At 39.4% G+C, this 24,582-nt stretch overlaps 1 protein-coding gene across 5 annotated transcripts in view; it reads left to right on the top strand.

Annotated features, from left to right (window-relative positions):
* The window catches only part of PPP2R3A (protein phosphatase 2 regulatory subunit B''alpha), a 212,324-nt gene that overhangs the window by 84,978 nt on the left and 102,764 nt on the right, over positions 1-24,582 (top strand). For all 5 annotated transcript variants that reach the window (XM_045503555.1, XM_045503556.1, XM_045503554.1 and 2 more), the window contains one exon: positions 6,810-6,912. In XM_045503555.1, coding sequence (XP_045359511.1) covers positions 6,810-6,912 — 103 coding nt within the window. The remainder of the gene's footprint in view (positions 1-6,809; positions 6,913-24,582) is intronic.

The following is a 24,582-nucleotide window of genomic DNA, read 5'->3' as shown; positions in this document are numbered from 1 at the left end:
ACACATTCATTAATTTTTCTTTACCCTTTATTTCAACAAGTAAAATTCAGTGATTCACACTTATTTATAACCACACAAATTTTTTCCATAATCTTTATCTGTAGATTAGATGTCTCTAATCAGTGAAAGAGATCTTCAAAGATACCTTTTTAGTAACTCTTTGATAGTTTCTTAGTTTTACTTGTTAAATTTGGGTCTTAGAATTTGACTCTGGTAGCAGTGGCATAAAAGTAGAGTCTCCTCAGGGCACCTGGGTGACTCAGTAGGTTAAGTGCTTGACTTGATTGCAGCTCAGGTCATGATCTCACAGTTCATGAGTTCAAGCCCCATGTCAGGCTCTATGCTGACAGTGCAGTTCCCGCTTGGAACTCACTCTGTCTTTCTCTCTCTCTGCCCCTACCCCACTCCCGTGTGTGCGCTCGCTCGCTCTCTGTCTCTCAAAATTAAGCTTTAAAAAAAAAGTAGACTCTCCTTTAAGGGGAGCAGACCATATGTGTCATGTGAAAAATACAGCTTCCGGGGGCGCCTGGTTGGCTCAATCGGTTAAGTGTCCAACTCCTGATTTCAGCTCAGGTCTATGATGTCACGGATCGTCATAAGTGTACTCTTAATCCCCATCACCTGTTTCACCTCTGACAAGTTTTCTTTCATTTTAACCTTCTTTTTTTTTCTTCCTCCTTCTTTATAAATTATTTCTTGATATATTTATACATTTTAAGAGAATGTCACAGCTTGCCCCTTCTACCTCTTAACTGACTGGACTTACTTACATATGTTTATAGCCTTGTTTACATGTGTTCTGCTCACATTTTTTGGGCTAGATACCCTTCCTGGTAAACTATTGGGAAATGCCATTCACCTGTTATCCTCATTGTCGTCATCATTATTATTACTTAAAATCAACATATAATAGCAGAATTCAGCACACAGATTCCTTCTGTTCCCTTCATGCCACCTAAAAAGCCCTTAGCAGTATAATGCTTGAGAATAGTAGGTGATTGATAAGTGTATTCTTATTTTTAAAAATCTAGCAGCAAGTTGAGTTCACCAAGTTCTTTCTGCATTACATTAGAACAAGAGCTATAAGAGTATATAGAACTCCTGTCAGTTAATGAACTTTTTGTTAAAGAACCATACCAATGCTACATGTTAAAATGCTTCATGTTGTCCAGGTGAATTTTAGTCATTTTGTTACAGGGAATAGTTCTAAGTTGTCTGAATACCAAGAACTAAAAGGGCCCTAGGAGAATCATTCCTCGTACACTATCTAGTTGACACTTCAAGGTCAGTGCCATGATCACCATTCCACGTCTCCTATAGCAAATAGAAAACTGCTGGATAAAATCTAAGAAATACCTTTTTTTTTTTTTTAAATGTGTTGATTAGTAGTCATAAAAGTCAGGGAATTCATTAGAGGCTAGAAATAGCATAAAAGCACTAATTAACAGGAGTGAACCAGCAAAAGAATTGGCATTTCCCCTTAGGGTATTTATCATCAGTATTTCTGGCAGCCTAGAACCTACAGGAAGGAAATAGAGCCTTGGGCCTGAACAGTAGAGAAGTCAGCTTGGATTCCCTCTCCTTTTCCCACCAGTAAAGCCAAGACTTTAGCTGGGTGGTCCAATTATGTGTTAATTATTATTGTTATTTTAAATCAGCATGTAACAGTAGCAGAATTAAAGAACTTGAAATGTATACATGTTCTAACTTTTGTTCAGCTAACTTCTTTCACCCTGGTAAATATCAGGCTCTGAAAAAGCCTTAGCTGGATGCAGTATGAACCAAGGGTAGAAAGAATATAGATGCTGCACAACTCTTGTCAGAGGTACCTTTAGCCATTGAGATCAGCATTGTTGGTCATCTAACAATCTGTGAAAGCGGCAAGAAGTGAGTTATAATTGTTTCAGAAAAAAACTTTGAATAAGCTGAGAGATTAAAAAAAAAGGAAGTAGTCTATTCCAGAAGAGATTAGAGCCAGAAAGAAGTAATTATTTTAGGTCATGCTGAATATTCTAGAACCCTACATTTGTGAGCCAAAGGGTGACTATAGCAAAGGAAAACTGTTAACCAACTTGAGTTACCTGTAGTTAACCACATAATCTTAATAACAGCCAGGTTTTTTGTCTTAAGACTGTGTCACTGAAAAGCTGGACATTTATGTTGGTAGGTAGAGCAGCAGCAGCCACAACAGCTGTGTCCTTTTTTTTTTTTTTTTTTTTAATATTTATTCATTTTTGAGAGAGTGTGAGTGGGGGAGGAGCAGAGAGGGAGACACAGAATCTGAAGCAGGCTCCAGGCTCTGAGCTGTCAGTGCAGAGCCCGATGCAGGGCTCAAACTCATAAACCGTGAGGTCATGACCTGAGCTGAAGTCATACGCTTACCGACTGAGCCACCCAGACGCCCCTAGCTGTGTTCTTTTATTGAAATGGATCATTTTAATTTTATCTCTAGGGAAAGGATATTTTTACAAAAGGCAAAGGGGAAAAAAGACACAAAGCACAAGCCTTCATTTTAGGTAACTACAGGAGACTGTTTATGAAGTCATACAGCATGACTAACTGTCCCTGTCTTTTTTCATTTGAAAAAACATTTCTGTGACTAGATTAAGTGTATGTCTGTATATTAGTCTTATTTTATGACCCACACTAAAATGGTTGGAGCGCCCTCTAGTGGGAGCTCCTGTCGGCGTTCTTAAAATGCCTTTTATTTTATTTATTTTATTTTATTTTTATTATTTTATTTTATTTTATTTTATTTTATTTTATTTTATTTTATTTTATGTTTTTATGTTTTTATGTTTATATGTTTTTATGTTTTTATTTAAATTCCAGTTCGTTAACATGCAGTGTGATAGTAGTTTCAGGTGTACAACACTACCATTCAGCATGGGCTTATCACAAAAAGTGCCCTCTTTAAGCCCCCATCACCTGTTTCACCCATCCCTCTACCACTGTCACCCCTGGTAACCATCAGTTTGTTCTCTGTTGTTAAGAGTCTGTATCTTGGCTTTTAAAATGCCTTTTAAGGGATGCCTCGGTGGCTCCGTTGGTTGAGTATCCAACTCTTGATTTTTGCTCAGGTCATGACCCCAGGGTTGTGGGATCCAGGCCTGGGTTACCCTCTGTGCTGACCTTGGAGCCTGCTTAAGATTCTCTCTCTCCCTCTGCCCTTTTCCCCTGCTCATGCGCTCTCTCAAAATAGAATAGAATAAAATAAAATAATTAAAAATAGTAATAAAATGCCTTTTAAAAGCAGAGGTGCTTTAAGGGAGACCCAGATATGGCTATCTGGGGAGACTAAGCAGCTGAGCATGATGGTTTGAGTTATCATACTGATCTTGAAGAAGATGTGTGTTTATTTTTGCAATTTTTTTTTTTTTTTTTTTTTTTTTTTTTTTTTTTTTTTACCAATTTTGCCCTTTACATAAGGTGACTTGGGCTTAAGTATAGTACATTAAAACTTTCAACTACAAAAAAATTACTGGCAAATAATGACATAGAATTTAAACATATTGGCATATGCATACACAAGCTGACTTGCTCCCATAATAGGCTCTTTATATTCTTGAAAAGTGAAGTCACATGTAAAAGTCACAGAATAACAAGAAATAATTTCCCTGCTATCCCAGTACTCATGGGATGGAGGCTTCCTAGCCCTCCTCCTAATGTTTTGAGGATGAACACCTTAATGGGCTCTTGTTCCCCTGCCTCTGCCCTCCCTCCTTTCCCTGCCTTATTGCCCATTTCATATCTATACTCTGATATCTATTTTCTTACAGTCAGGACATTTTTAGGGGAAAGACATTGCTCCATGGCTTTTTTGAGTTCCTGGATTACCCGCTTTGTGGCAGAGATCCTCTCAGTCAGTCAAGTAATATTGATCCAGCTTCGTTATGCCTTATTTTCACTTACCTTTGAATGTCAGTGTATGATTTGTCTCTTAACAGTATTTTGTTTTAAGAGCTCTGGAAGATACCAGTTTAAAATAGCTATGTTTACCTTCTTTCTCCAGCTTTCACAACTTTTATTTATCTCCTCTTCTCTTCCATATAGAGTTTACCGGCCACTGTCATCAGCTGGAAATCATAATTCACCTTTTCTTTCTATTTCATGCTTCTGGTCAGAAAAAGCCATTCTTGATTTGCCTTTTTTCTCTCAGAGTATCTCTCATCTGTGCTATCCTTTCTTTATAAAAGTGCTCCTTTACAAAGATCTCACCACCTTTTTATTGTGATCATCCCAACCATTTTCTAATCCTAGGAGGTGGTTCCCATCAGCATTTATTACATACTAATCTTTTTCTGAAATGTATATATGTTTAACTGTAGAGGCCTTGAGAATGCTAAAGATTGATAAGGAGAATTAATATACAAATTATACTATAACTTTAATAATCACAAATGAAGTCAGTTTTTAAGTATACATCCATTAGATCACAAACATTTTTTGAGAATCTTCTGTGTGAAAGTCACTGTGCTGGCTGCTAAGGAAGAAAAAAGACCTGTCTATAACTGTGTCTGCCCTTTAAGTGCCAGTGAAATAAAAACAAACTAATAGTACAATGGTAAATATAATACAATAAATTAAACAGTACAAAGATCAGTAAAGAATTTAGTTATGAGAAAAGGCTTTTTGAAAGACTTGCATTATTAGCTGAACCTTAAAGAATAGCCAGCATTCCAATAGCAAAGTCAAGAGGGATGGTATTCTAGGAGAGTAGAATCATATGAGAAATGGCAAAGAGGCAAGAATGCACATGGCACACTTAGAGAATAATGGACCAGGCCAGCTGTCTGGAGTGGAAGTTTCATTTAGCAAAGCAGTAAGGTAGATAGGTAGGCAGGCTCCCATCTAGTTACAGAGAGCCTTAAATGCTTAACTGAGGCAGTTAGACTATTCGTATAAGTGGTAGGGAGCTACTGAACATTTTTGAAAAAGAGGATTATATAATCAAAGAATGTTTCGGAATGAATTGCCTGTGTTTTAAGGTTGGATGAACACTGAAATCTGTTTTGACCCTTTTCCTTCTGTTGGTCTCAGCATGAAGTAATAAGACCCTTACTGAACTCAAAAGTACACTGGCATTAGAAAAGAGGGAATGGTTGTATAAAACATTTTGAGGAAATATTCCTAAGGACTCCTGTATTCCCATCCTGTATTCCAAGCACTTAGGGATCCAAGCTGGAAACCTAGGAGTTGTTATGGACTTCCCCTTACTTTCATCCCTCCACACCAATCAACTACCCTGTCCTTCTCATTACAACCAGATTTTCCCCTTTGTCTTCATCTCCCACTGCTACTATCCATGCTCAGGCCCATAGTTGGATTTTTGCTTGATATTTTTGAAAAGAACATCTGATCTTGTCACTGTCCAAGTTAAAATTCTTCCATGGAGTAGGCCAAAGCCGAGTCTTCCTGATCTAACATAAAAAGGCCAATCCTATATGCTCATGTCCACTTTTCTTACCACCCCAGTGTTTGTAGCTGCCAAAATATTCCACACACTCTCACACCAGGCATTTGTACTTGCAGCCCTCCTGACCCACAGCATCCTTCTTTCCTACTTACCAGTTCTAGGGAATCTCACTGGCCCTCTTGTGTCCTCCCATGACACCCATGCTTATTACTTCTGTCGCATGACAGTATAACCTGAGTATGTAAGTATAATCTTAATGGTGTAGCGCTCTCACTAGACTATAAACTGTTTACAGAGCACAGAACTGTGTCTTATTTTCTCTGAATCCCAGGTATCTTCAAGGCTAGACACAAGTGGCACACAGTTAGCATTCACTAAATGTAATGAAGAAAAACAAGAAAATGTGGAGACTAATGGGATGTGCATAAAATAAGGAAAAGAAATAAGTTTAAAATGACTTCAAATTTCAAGCCCAGATAATTTGGATATTTCCACCTTTAACAAAAATAGATGTCCAGGAAAAGGACTGGCTTTGACGGGAAGATATAAAATTTGTTTTTTGATACTTTAACTTTGTTGTCAGAGTATAGTTACTAAGTGGAAATGTCCAGTATTAGTTGGGCATGAGGAATTCATAGAGCTTAAAGACTTAAAAGGGCATTCATTCATTTTTTTTTCTTTTTTTATTGGCCCTTCAAAGTCTAATTTCAGAAACCCCCTATCAGGTGGGCCCTGAATATGTCTGCCAAACTGGGCAAACAGAAGTCTTTGTCTTATGTGGTGCATAGTAGTCCAACTGATATATTCTCTCCTGGCTGGCAGGTAGCTCTAGAGTTCTGGGCCTGGATGTCCTGTGCCAACCCTGAATGGACATTTTCCCTCCCCTGCAATTAGTTTAGTTGATCCTGTGGTCTTAGCCCCAGAAACATTTTACAAAAATAATATGCCATTTTGTTATTGAGCTTTTCTTGAGGTGTCCCTTTGACAAAATCAAGAGCATGGAGGGGCTCCTGGGTGGCTTAGTTGGTTAAGCGTCTGACTTTTTGATTTTGGCTCAGATCATGATCTCACAGTTCATGAGTTCGAGCCCAGCATTGGGCTCTGTGCTAACAGTACAGAGCCTGCTTGGGATTCTCTCTCTCCCTCTCTCTCTGGCCCTCCCTTCTGCTTGCTCTCTCTCTCTCATTCTCTCTCAAATAAGTAAGTAAATAAATAAATAAATAAACTTTAAAAACTTAAAAGAACGTAGAAAATTCCCTTTCTTAATCTTTGAAAAGAGAGAACTTGATTCTAGATCTAAATGGCCTTCAGTTCAGGCTGAAATTAGCAACTGTTGATATTGTAGACGTTGTTCACAGTAGCCAGACTTCCTAAGCAGTTGTCTCTTTTGTAGGTTGCTGAATAACCATCATGATGATGCCTCTAAGTTTATCTGTCTCCTGGCAAAGCCCAGCTGCAACTCTCTAGTACAGGAGGATTTTATCCCTTTACTTCAGGTAATTTTCATTTCCTTCTAAAAATGGGTTTTATTTTTTTTTAGAGTTTCAGAGGTTTTAAATATTTTTCAGCTGTAAGATATGTCAATTGAGATATACAAATCTAGAAGTCAGATTTGTAGAAGAGTGGCTTTCAAGCTCATTTTAGCAATAAAATCCTCTTGTTAAATGAAAACACAGAACCCATAGTTTTAATAAAACAGATAAAACAGGGCAACTCCCACTGAAGCAGAGAAAGGGGTGCCACTCACCCTCCCCCTTGTCTAACCACAGGAAACATTGAAACACTTTCTGAAACCAGACATTTGGCCTACTTGGCCTAATTGACCTATGCCCAACAGAAAGGGCCCACTTGAGGAGTATTTACATCTAGGCCTTCCAATAAGAATCAGTTACATGCCAATATTGGATCTTTTTTTACTATAGCATTCTTCATAGCCTGATACATTGCTTATTAATATTCTTAATTTCATGTCTAAATATTTGGCTTTCCTAAGCAGATTGCAAATTCCTTGAAGCTAAGGTCTGTCTTTTCATGTCTGTTGAATGCTTATCATTGTTTTAGTTGTTCCAGTAAATCTTTGTTGACCTGTTCATGAGGATGCCTAAAGAAGGACAGAAAAATACATTAACATAGTTTGTTTTGTTTTGTTTTTTCAGTTGTATTCATGGCTGCCATCATTTTTTGGTAAATTTTTTGTTGAAATATAATATATACACAAAAAACATACAGATCAAAAGTGCACCCAACAATCATGTTTCACATATGAGTGAAATCGTATAATGTTTGTCTTTCTGTGATTGACTTATTTCACTTAGCATTATACCCTCTAGGTCCATTCATGTTGCAAATGGCAAGGTTTCAATTCTTTTTTATGGCTGCATAATATTTCATCGTGTGTGTGTGTGTGTGTGTGTGTGTGTGTGTGTGTATACACACATACATATAAATATATACCACCTGTTCTTTATCCATTCATCAGTCAGTGGTCACTTGAGTTGCTTCCATAGTTTGGCTATTATAAATAATGCAGCAATAAGCATAGGGGTGCATGTATCTTTTCATATTAGTGTTTTCATATTCTTTGGGTAAATACCCAATAGTAGAATTACTAGGTCATATGGTAATTCTATTTTTAATTTTTTGAAGAACCTCCATACTGTTTTCCATAGTGGCTGCACAAAGTTGCGTTCCCACCAACAGTACGCATGAGGGTTCCCTTTTCTCTACATCCTTACCAACACTTCTTATTTATTTTTTTTATTTTAACTGTTCTCACAGGTGTGAGGTAATATCTCACTGTGGTTTTCATTTGTATTTCCCCAATGATTGATGATGTTGAACATCTTTTCATGTGTCTGTTAGCCATCTATATGTCTCTTTAGATAAATGTCTGTTCAAAAACATTAAGTTTTTTTTTTAATTTTTTAAATTTACATCCAAATTAGTTAGCATATGTGCAACAATGATTTCAAGAGTAGATTCCTTAATGCCCCTTACCCATTTACTCCATCCCCCCTCCCACAACCCCTTCCACAACCCTCAGTTTGCTCTCCATATTTAAGAGTCTCTTATGTTTTGTCCCCCTCCCTGTTTTTATATTATTTTTGTTTCCCTTCCCTTATGTTCATCTGTTCTATGTCTTAAAGTCCTCATACGAGGGAAATCATATGATATTTGTCTTTCTCTGATGGACTAATTTCGCTTAGCATAGTACCCTCGAGTTCCATCCACGTAGTTGCAAATGGCAAGATTTCATTCTTTTTGATTTCCGAGTAATCCTCCATTGTATGTATATACCACATCTTCTTTATTCATTCATCCATCGATGGACATTTGGGCTCTCTCCATACTTTGTTGTTGATAGTGCTGCTATAAACATTGGGGTGCTTGTGCCCCTTCAAAACAGCATACCTGTATCCCTTGGATAAATGCCTAGTAGTGCAATTGCTGGCTAGTAGGGTAGTTCTATTTTTAATTTTTGAGGAACCTCCATACTGTTTTCCAGAGTGGTTGCACCAGCTTGCATTCCCACCAACAATGCAAAAGAGATCCTCTTTCTCCGCATCCTCGCCAACATCTGTTGTTGCCTGAGTTGTTAATGTTAGCCATTCTGACAGGTGTGAGGTGGTATCTCATTGTGGTTTTGATTTGTATTTCATCATTCCCCTGATGATGAGTGATGTTGAGCATTTTTTCGTGTGTCGGTTGGCCATCTGGATGTCTTCCTTGGAGAAGTATCTATTCATGTCTTTTGCCCATTTCTTCACTGGATTATTTGTTTTTTTGGGTGTTGACACTGATGAGTTCTTTATAGATTTTGGATACTAAACCTTTATCTGATATGTCATTTGCAAATATCTTCTCCCGTTCCATCAGTTGCCTTTTAGTTTTGCTGATTGTTTTCTTTGCTATGAAGAAGGTTTTTATTTTGATGGGGTCCCAGTAGTTCATTTTTGCTTTTGTTTCCCTTGCCTCTGGAGACGTGTTGAGTAAGAAGTTGCTGCAGCCAAGATCAAAGAAGTTTTTGCCTGCTTTCTCCTCTAGGATTTTGATGGCTTCCTGTCTTAACATTTAGGTCTTTCATCCATTTTGAGTTTGTTTTTGTGTCTGGTGTAAGAAAGTGGTCCAGATTCTTCTGCATGTTGCTATCCAGTTTTCCCAGCACCACTTGCTGAAGAGACTGTCTTTATTCCATTGGATATTCTTTCCTGCTTTGTCAAAGATTAGTTGGCCATACGTTTGTGGGTCCATTTTTGGGTTCTCTATTCTGTTCCATTAATCTGAGTGTCTGTGTGCCAGTAAAAAACATTAGGTTTTAATAACAGTTCTCTATCCACCCCTTGATCCATTCTTGACCCTGCTCTGTCTCCTACAAACTACATATTTTGTGTCCTCTTCCCTGACTAGCTTATGGTTGGGTCTGGTCAGTGGATCATACTGCCATGAATGGGCATTTCTTCCCCACTTTGTTTCAGCACAGCAACCATATCTATATGCTACAGCTTTTGCTGAGTGGCCTCTTCTCCACAGTTCTATTGCCTACCTCGCTCCTATAACTCTTTTCCTTGCCTTGTCCCTCTGGCCGTAGGGATTGTAAGGGTATCTTTCTGTTGCTTGTTCCTGGTGCCTCCCCGTTCCCTTGTGTGTTCCCTTAACCTGCCCATGACTTTACACGTAGTCCCTTCATGAAAGATTCACATGGGTGAAGTCTTTTTCCTGTGGGGACCCTATCCTGACTGAGTTTTACCAGAAGTTTTAATAAAACCTCTGACAGGAGTTTAAATTAAATCCATATCAAGAGAATTACAAATAATAATAAAACTGTAATTATGCATTAGTGGACATTTATACTTCCTTTGCTTATTAGGAGAAATTTTATTTTTCTTTAACAAATGGACTTGTGGAATCTTCAGGTAAAGGTGACAGACTGAATAGATACATTCTCCTTCCATTCTGTCCCAAACTTCTCTGAAGTTAAAGTCTAGGAGTTTAAAAGAATAAACATATGAAAATAAATGGAATAGTAAAGAAGAATGCAGGGAAAAAAAATTACTGTCAAGAGGTTTCCATATTTCTTAAGGTAGAAGGCAGAAGGGGCACCAGTCGGTTAAGTGTCTGACTTTGGCTCAGGTCATGATCTCACAGTTCGTGAGTTTGAGCCCCATGTCAGGCTCTGTGCTGACAGCTGGAGCCTGGAGCCTGTTTCAGATTCTGTGTCTCCCTCTCTCTTTGCCTCTCCCCTGCTTGTGTTGTGTGTGTGTCTCTCTCAAATATAAATAAAAACATTAAAAAAAAAAAAAAAAAAGAAGGCAGAAGCAAGCTATGGAAACCACAGCCCAGAATGAGGGGCTATGTATGGGCTGCAGTGGAGAAGTGAGCTGCTCTCCTTTATTCTCTCAGCAGGATCCCAAAGTAAGTATAAACTCAGGGTTGGCAGATCTGACGGGAACTATTAGAAATGGGGATTCATTGAAGGGTGGTATATAGAACAATGGACCAGTTGATTCTATTTGGTTCCCAAAAGTAAAGTGCAGCCTGGCATTTTATTCACAAGCATAAACAAAATAACAAACAAGAAAGCATGCTAAGACAAATTCCAATAGACAAGTATTCTAGATAGTACCTGGCCAGCACTCCTCAGAACTGTCAAGGTCATCAAAAACAAGGAAAATTTGTAAAATTGTCACAGCCAAAGGAACCTAAGGAGATATGACAACTAAGTGTAATAGGAGATCCTGGGTAGGATCCTGGGACAGAAAAAACATATTAGACAAAAACTAAATGTGAATAAAGTAGGGTCTCTCATAATAGTAATATAATATCAATATTATTATAATAATTGCTTATTATAATAAATGCTAATGTAATGCAACATATATGGGAACTCTCATACTGTCTCCCAGATTTTTCTTTAAAACTGTTCTAAAAAATAAAGTCTTTTTAAACAATTACTATATTCAGAGAGATTATCTAAAATAAGAATAGAATATTATGAAAACAGAATGCTAACAACTGGAATGAGCTGTTAGAATTTTAAAATGTACCAAAATTTAAAATTTCATCATAAGGCCTAGAAGCTAAAGTTTAGGATATCTCACAAGGGTGGGGGGGGGGGGGGCGAGACGGAGGGAGGCGACATAAAGACAAGAATTTCAACAACTAACTGGAGTCTGGAGAAGAAAAAAGGACAAAATGGAGAGAAGGAACTCATCACAGAAATAATATAGAATGGAGGGGCTCCTGGATGGCTCAGCCGTTTGGGCATCCGACTTCGGCTCAGGTCATGATCTCGCCGTTCCTGAGTTTGAGGCCCGTGTTGGGCTCTGTGCTAACAGCTCAGAGCCTGGAGCCTATTTCAGATTCTCTGTCTCCCTCTCTCTCTCTCTGCCTCTCCTCCACTCGTGTTCCTTCTCTCTCAAAAATAAATAAACATTATGGGGCGCCTGGGTGGCGCAGTCGGTTAAGCGTCCGACTTCAGCCAGGTCACGATCTCACGGTCCGTGAGTTCGAGCCCCGCGTCAGGCTCTGGGCTGATGGCTCGGAGCCTGGAGCCTGTTTCCGATTCTGTGTCTCCCTCTCTCTCTGCCCCTCCCCCGTTCATGCTCTGTCTCTCTCTGTCCCAAAAATAAAAATAAACGTTGAAAAAAAAAAAAATTAAAAAAAAAAAATAAATAAATAAACATTAAAAAAAATTAAAAGAAATAATACAGAATGGAGAGAATTGGAGAGACTGGGGTGATGAGTCCAAAGAGCTGGAACCCAGTAGGATTCCTTGGGATCCCTGTTTCCCTCTTTGGGAGAAACACAACATGCTTGTGTAACTAGCATCTAATCAAAAATAGAAATTGACACTCCCACCCCAGTTTCTCTTGCTCCCTCCATTCTTGCCCACAGAATTAAAGAAATTATATAGAATACAAGTCTTTTGCTTGAAAAAAGCCAAGTACAATGAATAAAAAAAAAGAAACAGACATAAACATATCATCTTGAAATTTTAGAAAAACTGATGAAAACAAGATACTAAAAGCTTTCAGAGAGAAAAACGAGGTTCCTTTAACAGGAACAAAAATTGAGGTGCTGTTAGATTCTCCTTGGCAACTCTAGGGAAATGGATTTGAAATCAGATTTCCAATATCTGCCAAGCTATCAGTCAGATATGAGGTTTAGAATAAAGACATTTAAAATTTCAGAAAGTGGGGCACTTGGGTGGCTTGGTTAAGTGGTTAAGTGGTTAAGTGTCTGACTTCGGCTCAGGTCATGGTCTCAAGTTTCATGAGTTTGAGCCCCACATCAGGCTCTGCATTGACAGCGCAGATCTCTCTCTCAAAAATAAACAAACATGGGGAAAAAAAAAGCAGAAAGTTTGTCTGCTGTCTTCTTAGAGTTACTTGAATATATATATTATGTCAAATTAAGTAAACCAAGAAAGAGGAATATATGATCCACGAAACAGTGGATTCAATCCAAAGAAGCAGTGAAGGGAAGACCTTAGATGGCAACTGAAGAGCAGCCAGTCCAGAATAGAAAAGGTGATGGGGTTTCTCTGGGAAGTTCTCAATAAAGGGGAATAGGGAGGGGAGGAACTACTCCATGCAGTACTATTATATTTGAGAACAGAAACTAGAGGGTATGCTGACAGCACGGCATTCTGTATGAACAAGTTAAAGAAAAGCAATTCAAAACTCCCAAGAAAACTGAAAAAAACTATATAAGACAGTCATGTTTTAAGCTTGAAACAAACTGAAATATGGCATGATTATAAACAACTGATGGAGAGCAAGAAAAGAAAGTCCATTTAACTTCAGTTCTCCTTTGCCCAAGAGACATGATGTTGGACCACTAAGAAAGTAGGAAATTTCTCCTGGAATGGAAGCAGTGGCAGGCTACATTTTTCTTGCCCTCCTGCCTAGCTGGCCCAAATGTGGGTGGGTGCCAGTTCTGACACTCTGCCTGTTCCTTGTTAGCACCATTTGCCCCATTCTAGCATTCCCTTGCAGACTTTCCCCAGCAGGCCCCCTCCAGAGTAGCTCCCACCCTGCCACTTCCAGTAGGCACCCTAGTCTAGGAATGGCACTTGCCTCCAAAGCCGTTCCCATCCCATCATACATAGTGGTCAGCCTCAGCCAGGACCTGCACCCTCAAAAACTACTCCTACCCGGGGGAGTTGGGGACAGCCCTCCTCACAGAAGTTGTGGCCTAGCCACAAAGGGAGGGAACATGCAGGCCACACAGAGTCACCCCTGGAGATCTGGTTCTGGTGACCAGGGAAGACTGTGTTTCTGGGCCCCACAGGATGCTTTCTACATGAGGCCACTCCTTCATGACCAGGAGATGTAGCTGATTTACCTAAAACATAGAAACAAGGAGAGTCAGACAAAATGAGGAGACAGGAATGTGTTTCAAATAAAAGAACAAGACAGAAAACAACCTCAGAAAAAGAACTTTACAAAATGGAGATAAGCAGTCTAGCTAATAGGGAGTTCAAATAATGGTCATAAAGATGCTCACTAGAACTATAGAGAAGAATGAATGAACACAGTGAAAACTTCAACAAAGAGAAAATGTTAAAGGGAACCAATCAGGACTGAAGAACAATAATTGAAATGAAAAAATACACTAGAGGGAATCAACGGCAGTTAGAGGATGCAAAAGAATGGATCGATGATCTAGAAAGCAGAGTAGTGGAAATTATCCAAGCTGAACAGCAGAGTGAAAATTTTTAATATGAGAATAGTTTAAGGGACCTCTTAGACAACATCAGGCTTAGCAACATTTGCATTAGAGGGATCCTAGAAGGAGAAGAGAGAAAAAGCAGAAAACATATTTGAAGAAATAATAACTGAAAACTTTTTTAACTGAGGAAGAAAACAGACATCTGGGTCCAGGAACCTCAGAGAGCCCCAAACAAGATGAACCCAAAGAGGTCCACATAAGTCATGTAATAATTGAGATGTGAAAAGTTAGAAAGAATCTTAAAAAGCAGCAAGAGAAAAGCAGCTAGCTACCCACAAGGGAACACTCATAAAAATATGAGCTAACTTTACGGCAAAAATTTTTCAGGCCAGAAGGGGGTGGAATGATATATTTAAAGTGCTAAAAGGAAAAGGAAAAATGAAAAACCCCACAACCAAGAGTACTCTACCTAACAAGGTTATATTTCAGAATTGAAAGAGAGAAAGTTTCTCAGACAAAAATTAAAGAAGTTTAACTTCTGTAAGTTTTTTTAAACTTTTTTTGAAGTGAACCAGCCTTACAAGAATTGCTAAAAGAACTTCTTTAAGCAGAAAAAAAGGCCATAACTAGAAGTAAGAAAATTATGAAAAAAAAACCCAAAACCCTCACCAGTAAAAGCAAACATACAGTAAAGGTAGTGGCTCAACCACTTATAAAGCTAGTATGAAAGTTAAAAGACAAATAGTAAAATCGACTATATGTACAATAGTTAAGGGATGCACAAAATAAAAAGTTGTAAAATATGACATCAAATACATAAAACATCAGGGGATGTGCAGGGATTAAAAATATGGTGCTTTTAGAATATATTAGGACTTAAGCGACCATTAACTTAGAATAGAAAGTCATCCAACCACCAAAAAACTACCAGAAAACAATGAACAAAATGCCAGTAAGTACATACCTGTCAATAATTACTTTATTTTTTTTTAATTTTTAATGTTTATTTTTGAGAGAAAGAGGGACAGAACGTGAGTGGGGGAAGGGCAGAGAGAGAGGGAGACACAGAATCAGAAGCAGGCTCCAGGCTCCGAGCTGTCAGCACAGAGCCCAACACAGCCCTCAAACTCACAAACTGTGAGATCATGACCTGAGTCGAAGTCAGACACTCCACCAACTGAGCCACCCAGGTGCCCCCATAATTACTTTAAATGTAGATAGACTAAATGTTCCAATGAAAAAACACGGAGTGACTGAATGGATTAAAAAACAAGACCTACCGGACACAGACCAGAAGATGGCAGCTTAGGAGGATCCTGGGCTCACTGCTCATCCTGCTGATCACTTAGATTCCACCTACACCTGCCTAACTAACCCAGAAAACCACCAGAAGACTAGCAGAATGGAGTCTCCGGAGCCAAGCGCAGAGGAGAGGCCCACGGAAGAGGGTAGGAAGGGTGGAGAGGCGGTGCGCGTTCCACGGACTGGTGGGAGGGAGCCGGGGCAGAGGGGCGGCCCGCTGGCCAAGCAGAGACCCCGAGTCTGGCTCGCAAAAGCGGAGGGGCCGGACGAAGTGTGTTCCGACAGCAAGCGGGACTTGCTTAGCATCTGGGAGGTCATAAGTTAACAGCTCTGCTCGGAAAGCGGGAAGCCTGGAGGACAAAGGGAGGGAGAGTTGCTGAGCCCCGGGACGACAGAGCTCAGTTTGGCGGGGAACAAAGGCGCTCGCCAGCGCCATCTCCCTTGCCCATCCCCCAGCCAAAATCCCAAAGGGAACCAGTCCCTGCCAGGGAACTTGCTTGCTCTGCACAAACACCCAACGCAGTGCTTCTGCGGAGCTACCCCTCCAGCAGCGGGTCTGACTCCCTCCAGCTGCCACAGGGCCCCTCCTGAAGTGGATCACCTAAGGAGAAGCGAGCTAAGCCTGCCCCTCCTGCCCCCGTGCACCTTGCCTACCCACCCCAGCTAATACACCAGATCCCCAGCTCCACAAGCCTGGCAGTGTGCAAGTAGCCCAGACGGGCCACGCCACCCCACAGTGAATCCCACCCCTAGGAGAGGGGAAGAGAAGGCACACACCAGTCTGACTGTGGCCCCAGCAGTGGGCCGGGGGCAGACGTCAGGTCTGACTGCGACTCTGCCCACCAGCTCCAGTTAAACACCACAGCACAAGGGAAGTGCCCTGCAGGTCTGCACTACTCCAGGGACTATCCAAAATGACCAAACGGAAGAATTCCCCTCAAAAGACTCTCCAGGAAATAACAACAGCTAATGAACTGATCAAAAAGGATTTAAATAATATAACAGAAAGTGAATTTAGAATAATAGTCATAAAATTAATCGCTGGGCTTGAAAACAGTATAGAGGACAGCAGAGAATCTCTTGCTACAGAGATCAGGGGACTAAGGAACAGTCACGAGGAGCTGAAAAGCGCTTTAAACGAAATGCAAAACAAAATGGAAACGACGACAGCTCGGATTGAAGAGGCAGAGGAGAGAATAGGTGAACTAGAAGATAAAGTTATGGAAAAAGAGGAAGCTGAGAAAAAGAGATAAAAAATCCAGGAGTATGAGGGGAAAATTAGAGAACTAAGTGACACACTAAAAAGAAGTAATATACACATAATTGGTATCCCAGAGGAGGAAGAGGGAAAGGTGCTGAAGGTGTACTTGAAGAAATAATAGCTGAGAACTTCCCTGAACTGGGGAAGGAAAAAGGCATTGAAATCCAAGAGGCACAGAGAACTCCCTTCAGACGTAAGTTGAATCGATCTTCTGCACGACATATCATAGTCAAACTGGCAAAATACACGGATAAAGAGAAAATTCTGAAAGCAGCAAGGGATAAACGTGCCCTAACTTATAAAGGGAGACCTATAAGACTCGTGACTGATCTCTCTTTTGAAACTTGGCAGTCCAGAAAGGATTGGCACGAGATCTTCACTGTATTGAACAGAAAAAATATGCAGCCAAGAATCCTTTATCCAGCAAGTCTGTCATTTAGAATAGAAGGAGAGATAAAGGTCTTCCCAAACAAACAAAAACTGAAGGAATTTGTCACCACTAAACCAGCCCTACAAGAGATCCTAAGGGGGATCCTGTGAGACAAAGTACCAGAGACATCGCTACAAGCATAAAACATGCATCACAATGACTCTAAACCCGTATCTTTCTATAATAACACTGAATGTAAATGGATTAAATGCACCAACCAAAAGACCTAGGGTATCAGAATGGATAAAAAAACAAGACCCATCTATTTGCTGTCTACAAGAGACTCATTTTAGATCTGAGGACACCTTTAGATTGAGAGCGAGGGGATGGAGAACTATTTATCACTACTGGAAGCCAAAAGAAAGCTGGAGTAGCCATACTTATATCAGACAAACTAGACTTTAAATTAAAGTCTGTAACAAGAGATGAAGAAGGGCATTATATGATTACAGGGTCTATCCATCAGGAAGAGGTAACGATTATAAATGTCTATGCGCCGAATACCGGAGCCCCCAAATATATAAAACAATTACTCACAAACATAAGCAACCTTATTGATAAGAATGTGGTAATTGCAGGGGACTTTAACACTCCACTTACAGAAATGGATAGATCATCTAGACACACGGTCAATAAAAAAACAAGGGCCCTGAATGACACATTGGATCAGATGGACTTGACAGATATATTTAGAACTCTGCATCCCAAAGCAACAGAATATACTTTCTTCTCGAGTGCACATGGAACATTCTCCAAGATAGATCATATACTGGGTCACAAAACAGCCCTTCATAAGTATACAAGAATTGAAATTATACCATGCATACTTTTAGACCACAATGCCATGAAGCTTGAAATCAACCACAGGAAAAAGTCTGGAAAACCTCCAAAAGCATGGAAGTTAAAGAACACCCTACTAAACAATGAGTGGGTCAACCAGGCAATTAGAGAAGAAATTTAAAAATCTATGGAAACAAAAATGAAAATACAACAATCCAAACGCTTTGGGACGCAGCGAAGGCAGTCCTGAGAGGAAAATACATTGCAATCCAGGCCTATCTCAAGAAACAAGAAAAATCCCAAATACAAAATCTAACAGCACACCTAAAGGAAATAGAAGCAGAACAGCAAAGGCAGCCTAAACCCAGCAGAAGAAGAGAAATAATAAAGATCAGAGCAGAAATAAACAATATAGAATCTAAAAAAAACTGTAGAGCAGATCAATGAAACCAAGAGTTGGTTTTTTGAAAAAATAAACAAAATTGACAAACCTCTAGCCAGGCTTCTCAAAAATAAAAGGGAGATGACCCAAATAGATAAAATCATGAATGAAAATGGAATTATTACAACCAATCCCTCAGAGATACAAACAATTATCAGGGAATACTATGAAAAATTATATGCCAACAAACTGGACAACCTGGAAGAAATGGACAAATTCCTAAACACCCACACTCTTCCAAAACTCAATCAGGAGGAAATAGAAAGCTTGAACGGACCCATAACCAGCGAAGAAATTGAATCGGTAATCAAAAATCTCCCAACAAATAAGAGTCCAGGACCAGATGGCTTCCCAGGGGAGTTCTACCAGACGTTTAAAGCAGAGATACTACCTATCCTTCTCAAGCTATTCCAAGAAATAGAAAGGGAAGGAAAACTTCCAGACTCATTCTATGAAGCCAGTATTACTTTGATTCCTAAACCAGACAGAGACCCAGTAAAAAAAGAGAACTACCGGCCAATATCCCTGATGAATATGAATGCAAAAATTCTCAATAAGATACTAGCAAATCGAATTCAACAGCATATAAAAAGAATTATTCACCATGATCAAGTGGAATTCATTCCTGGGCTGCAGGGCTGGTTCAACATTCGCAAATCAATCAACGTGATACATCACATTAATAAAAGAAAAGAAGAGAACCAAATGATCCTGTCAATCGATGCAGAAAAGGCCTTTGACAAAATCCAGCACCCTTTCTTAATAAAAACCCTTGAGAAAGTCGGGATAGAAGGAACATACTTAAAGATCATAAAAGCCATTTATGAAAAGCCCACAGCTAACATCATCCTCAATGGGGAAAAACTGAGAGCTTTCTCCCTGAGATCAGGAACACGACAGGGATGCCCACTCTCACCGCTGTTGTTTAACATAGTGTTGGAAGTTCTAGCATCAGCAATCAGACAACAAAAGGAAATCAAAGGCATCCAAATTGGCAAAGATGAAGTCAAGCTTTCACTTTTTGCAGATGACATGATATTATACATGGAAAATCCGATAGACTCCACCAAAAGTCTGCTAGAACTGATACATGAATTCAGCAAAGTTGCAGGATACAAAATCAATGTACAGAAATCAGTTGCATTCTTATACACGAATAATGAAGCAACAGAAAGACAAATAAAGAAACTGATCCCATTCACAATTGCACCAAGAAGCATAAAATACCAAGGAATAAACCTAACCAAAGATGTAAAAGATCTGTATGCTGAAAACTATAGAAAGCTTATGAAGGTAATTGAAGAAGATATAAAGAAATGGAAAGACATTCCCTGCTCATGGATTCAAAGAATAAATATTGTCAAAATGTCAATACTACCCAAAGCTATCTACACATTCAGTGCAATCCCAATCAAAATTGCACCAGCATTCTTCCTGAAGCTAGAACAAGCAATTCTAAAATTCATATGGAACCACAAAAGGCCCCGAATAGCCAAAGTAATTTTGAAGAAGACCAAAGCAGGAGGCATCACAATCCCAGACTTTAGCCTCTACTACAAAGCTGTCATCATCAAGACAGCATGGTATTGGCACAAAAACAGACACATAGACCAATGGAATAGAATAGAAACCCCAGAACTAGACCCACAAACGTATGGCCAACTCATCTTTGACAAAGCAGGAAAGAACATCCAGTGGAAAAAAGACAGTCTCTTTAACAAATGGTGCTGGGAGAACTGGACAGCAACATGCAGAAGTTTGAAACTAGACCACTTTCTTACACCACTCACAAAAATAAACTCAAGATGGATAAAGGGCCTGAATGTGAGACAGGAAACCATCAAAACCCTAGAGGAGAAAGCAGGAAAAGACCTCTCTGACCTCAGCCATAGCAATTTCTTACTTGACACATCCCCAAAGGCAAGGGAATTAAAAGCAAAAGTGAATACTGGGACCTTATGAAGATAAAAAGCTTCTGCACAGCAAAGGAAACAACCAACAAAACTAAAAGGCAACCAATGGAATGGGAAAAGATATTTGCAAATGACATATCGAACAAAGGGCTAGTATCCAAAATCTATAAAGAGCTCACCAAACTCCACACCCAAAAAACAAATAACCCAGTGAAGAAACAGGCAGAAAACATGAATAGACACTTCTCTAAAGAAGACATCCGGCTGGCCAACAGGCACATGAAAAGATGCTCAACGTCGCTCCTCATCAGGGAAATACAAATCAAAACCACACTCAGATATCACCTCACGCCAGTCAGAGTGGCCAAAATGAACAAATCAGGAGACTATAGATGCTGGAGAGGATGTGGAGAAACGGGAACCCTCTTGCACTGTTAGTGGGAATGCAAACTGGTGCAGCCACTCTGGAAGACAGTGTGGAGGTTCCTCAGAAAATTAAAAATAGATCTACCCTATGACCCAGCAATAGCAATGCTAGGAATTTACCCAAGGGATACAGGAGTACTGATGCACAGGGGCACTTGTACCCCAATGTTTATAGCAGCACTCTCAACAATAGCCAAATTGTGGAAAGAGCCTAAATGTCCATCAACTGATGAATGGATAAAGAAATTGTGGTTTATATACACAATGGAGTACTACATGGCAATGAGAAAGAACGAAATATGGCCCTTTGTAGCAACGTGGATGGAACTGGAGAGTGTGATGCTAAGTGAAATAAGCCATACAGAGAAAGACAGATACCATATGTTTTCACTCTTATGTGGATCCTGAGAAACTTAACAGAAACCCATGGGGGAGGGGAAGGAAAAAAAAAAAAAAGAAGTTAGAGTGGGAGAGAGACAAAGCGTAAGAGACTCTTAAAAACTGAGAACAGGGGCGCCTGGGTGGCTTGGTCGGTTGGGCGTCCGACTTCGGCTCAGGTCATGATCTCACGGTCTGTGGGTTCAAGCCCCGCGTCGGGCTCTGTGCTGACAGCTCAGAGCCTGGAGCCTGTTTCAGATTCTGTGTCTCCCTCTCTCTGTGACCCTCCCCCATTCATGCTCTGTCTCTCTCTGTCTCAAAAATAAATAAACGTTAAAAAAAATTTAAAAAAAAACTGAGAACAAACTGAGGGTTGATGGGGGGTGGGAGGGAGGGGAGGGTGGGTGATGGGTATTGAGGAGGGCACCTTTTGGGATGAGCACTGGGTGTTGTATGGAAACCAATTTGACAATAAGTTTCATGTATTGAAAAAATAAAAAATAAATAAAAAACCAAGACCTACCTGCATGCTGCCTATATGAGATTGACTTATAAGTGAAGAGATGGAAAAAGATATCCCAAGCAAATGGAAACAAAAAGCTGGAATAGCTATACTTATCATCAGACAAAATAGACTTTAAAACAAAGACTGTAACAAGAGACAAAGAAGGGCATTACATAATGATAAAGGGATCAATCCAATAAGAATATAACAACTATAAATACCCAATGTAGTCTAGTATTTAAATAAATGAAGCAAATATTTACAGACAATAAGGGAAGAATTGACAGTAATATAAAAATAGTGGGAGGGGGGTATTTTTCTTTTTAAGTTTTCATTTAAATTCCAGTTAGTTAACATACAAGATAATATTCGTTTCAGGTATACAATATAGTGATTCAGCACTTCATACAACACCACCTGGTGCTCATCACACAACAAGTGCATGCCTTAATCCCCATCACCTATTTAACCCATCCCCTCACCCAGCTCCCTTCTGGTAACCATCAGCTTGTTCTCTACCTTTAAAAGTCTGTTTCCTGGTTTGCCACTCTATTTCCCCCTTTCCTTATTTCCCCGTTTCCTTATTTCATTGCTTAAATACCACATATGAATGAAATCATATGGTATTTGTCTTTCTGTAACTTATATCACTTAGCATAACACTCTGTAGCTTCATCCATGTCGTTGCAAATGGCAAGATGTCATTCTTTTTGATGGCTGAGTAATATTCCTCTGTGTGTGTGTGTGTGTGTGTGTGTGTGTGTGTGTGTGTGTGTGTATACATATAGTATATACTATATCCATCTTCTTTATCCATTCATCAGTTGATCGACAGGCTGTTTCCATAATTTGGCTATTGTAGGTAGTGCTGCTATAAAGATAGAGGTGCATATATCCCTTTGAATTAGTGTTTTTGTATTCTTTGGGTAAATACATAGTAGTGCAGTTGCTGGACTATGGAGTAGTTCTGTTTTTAACTTTCTGAGGAACCTCCATACTGTGTTCCAGAGCGGCTCCACCAGTTTGCATTCCCACCAGCAGTGGAAGAGGGCTCCCCTTTCTCCACATTCTTGCCAACATCTGTTATTTCTTGTGTTGTTGATCTTAGCCATCCTGACAGGTGTGAGATGTTGCCTCATTGTAATTTTGATTTGCATTTCCCTGATGATGAGTGATGTTGAACATCTTTTCATGTGTCTGTTTCCCCTTTGTATATCTTCTTTGGAAAAATGTCTATTCATGTCTCCTGCCCATTTTTTAATTGGATTACTCATTTTTTGGATGTTGAGTTTTGTAGGTTCTTTTTTATTTTTTTTTAATGTTCATTTATTTTTGAGAGACAGACATAGCATGAGCGGGGGAGGAGCTGAGAGAGAGGGGAGACACAGAATCTGAAGCAGGCTCCAGGCTCTGAGCCATCAGCACAGAGCTGGATGCGGGGCTTGAACTCATGAACTTTGAGATCATGACCTGAGCCGAAGTCGGATGCTTCACTGACTGAGCCACTCAGGCACCCCAAGTTTTTTAAGTTCTTTATGTTTTGGATACTAACCCTTTATCACATATGTTATTTGCAGATACCTTCTCCTATTCTGTAGGGTGCCTTTTTTCATTTTGTTGATTGTTTCCTTCACTGTGCAGAAGATTTTTATTTTGATGAAGTCCCAATAGTTTATTTTAGCTTTTGTTTCCCTTGCCTCCAGCGATGTTGTCTAGTAAGAAGTTGCTCCAGCCAAGGTCAAAGAGATTGCTGCCTGGTTTCTCCCCTACGATTTTGATGGTTTTCTGTCTCATATTTAGGTCTTTCATCCATTTTGAATTTATTTTTGTGTATGGTGTAAGAAAGTGGTCCAATTTCATTCTTCTGCATGTTGCTGTCCAGTTTTCCCAGCATTATTTGTTGGAAGAAACTGTCTTTTTTCCCATTGCATTTTCTTTCCAGCTTTGTCGAAGATTGATTGACCATATAGTTGTGGGTTCATTTCTGGATTTCTGTTCTGTTCCATTGATCTATGCATCTGTTATTGTACCTTTACCATACTGCTTTGGTCACTACAGCTTTTTAATATGACTTAAGGCCAGAATTGTGATGCTTCCAGCTTTGCTTTTTCAATGTTGCATTGGCTATTTGGGATCTTTTATGGTTCCATACAAATTTTAGGATTGCTAGTTCTAGCTCTATGAAAAACGCTTGGTATTTTGATAGTGATTGCATTACATATATAGATTGCTTTCAGTAGTATAGACATTTTTATAATATTTGTTCTAACAATCAATGAGCATGGAATGTCTTTCTATTTCTTTCTGTCATCTTCAGTTGCTTTCATCAGTGTTTTATGGTTTTCAGAGTACAGATCTTTTACCAGTTTGGTATCTTATGATTTTTAGTGCAGTTATAAATGGGATCGATTCCTGATTTCTGTTTCTGCTGCTTCATTATTGGTGTATAGAAATGCAGCAGATTTTTTGTGCATTAATTTTGTATCCTGGAACTTTTGTGCATTAATTTTGTATAGTGTGTATACTATATGTATATACACACACACACAAATGGTATATCATTTCTAGCAATTTTTTGGTGGAGTCTTTCTGGTTTTCTACAGAAGAGTATCATGTCATCAGCAAATAGTGAAAGTTTGACTTCTTCATTGCTACTTTGGATGCCTTTTATTTATTTCTGTTGTCTGATTGCTGAAGCTAGGACTTCTAGTACTATATTAAATAACAGTGGTAAGAGTGGACATCTGTGTCTTGTTCTTGACTATAGAGGAAAAGCTCAGTTTTTCCCAGCTGAGGATATTGGCTGTGGATTTTTTGTATATGGCCTTTATAATGTTGAGGTATGCTCCCTCTATCCCTACTTTGTTGAGGGTTTTTATTAAGAACGGATGCTGTACTTTGTCAAATGCTTTTTCTGCATCTATTGAGAGGATCATATGGTTTTTACCCTTTCTTTTATTAATGTGTATCACGTTAATTGATTTGCAAATAATGAACCACCCCTGAAACCCAAGAATAAATCCCAGTTGGTCATGGTGAATGATTCTTTTAATGTA

Source organism: Leopardus geoffroyi, chromosome C2 (assembly GCF_018350155.1).
Source record: "Leopardus geoffroyi isolate Oge1 chromosome C2, O.geoffroyi_Oge1_pat1.0, whole genome shotgun sequence".
NCBI classification, from domain to species: Eukaryota; Metazoa; Chordata; class Mammalia; order Carnivora; family Felidae; genus Leopardus; species Leopardus geoffroyi.
The sequence above is the reverse complement of the archived record's forward strand: the minus strand, read 5'-3'. Positions and strand labels throughout refer to the sequence as shown.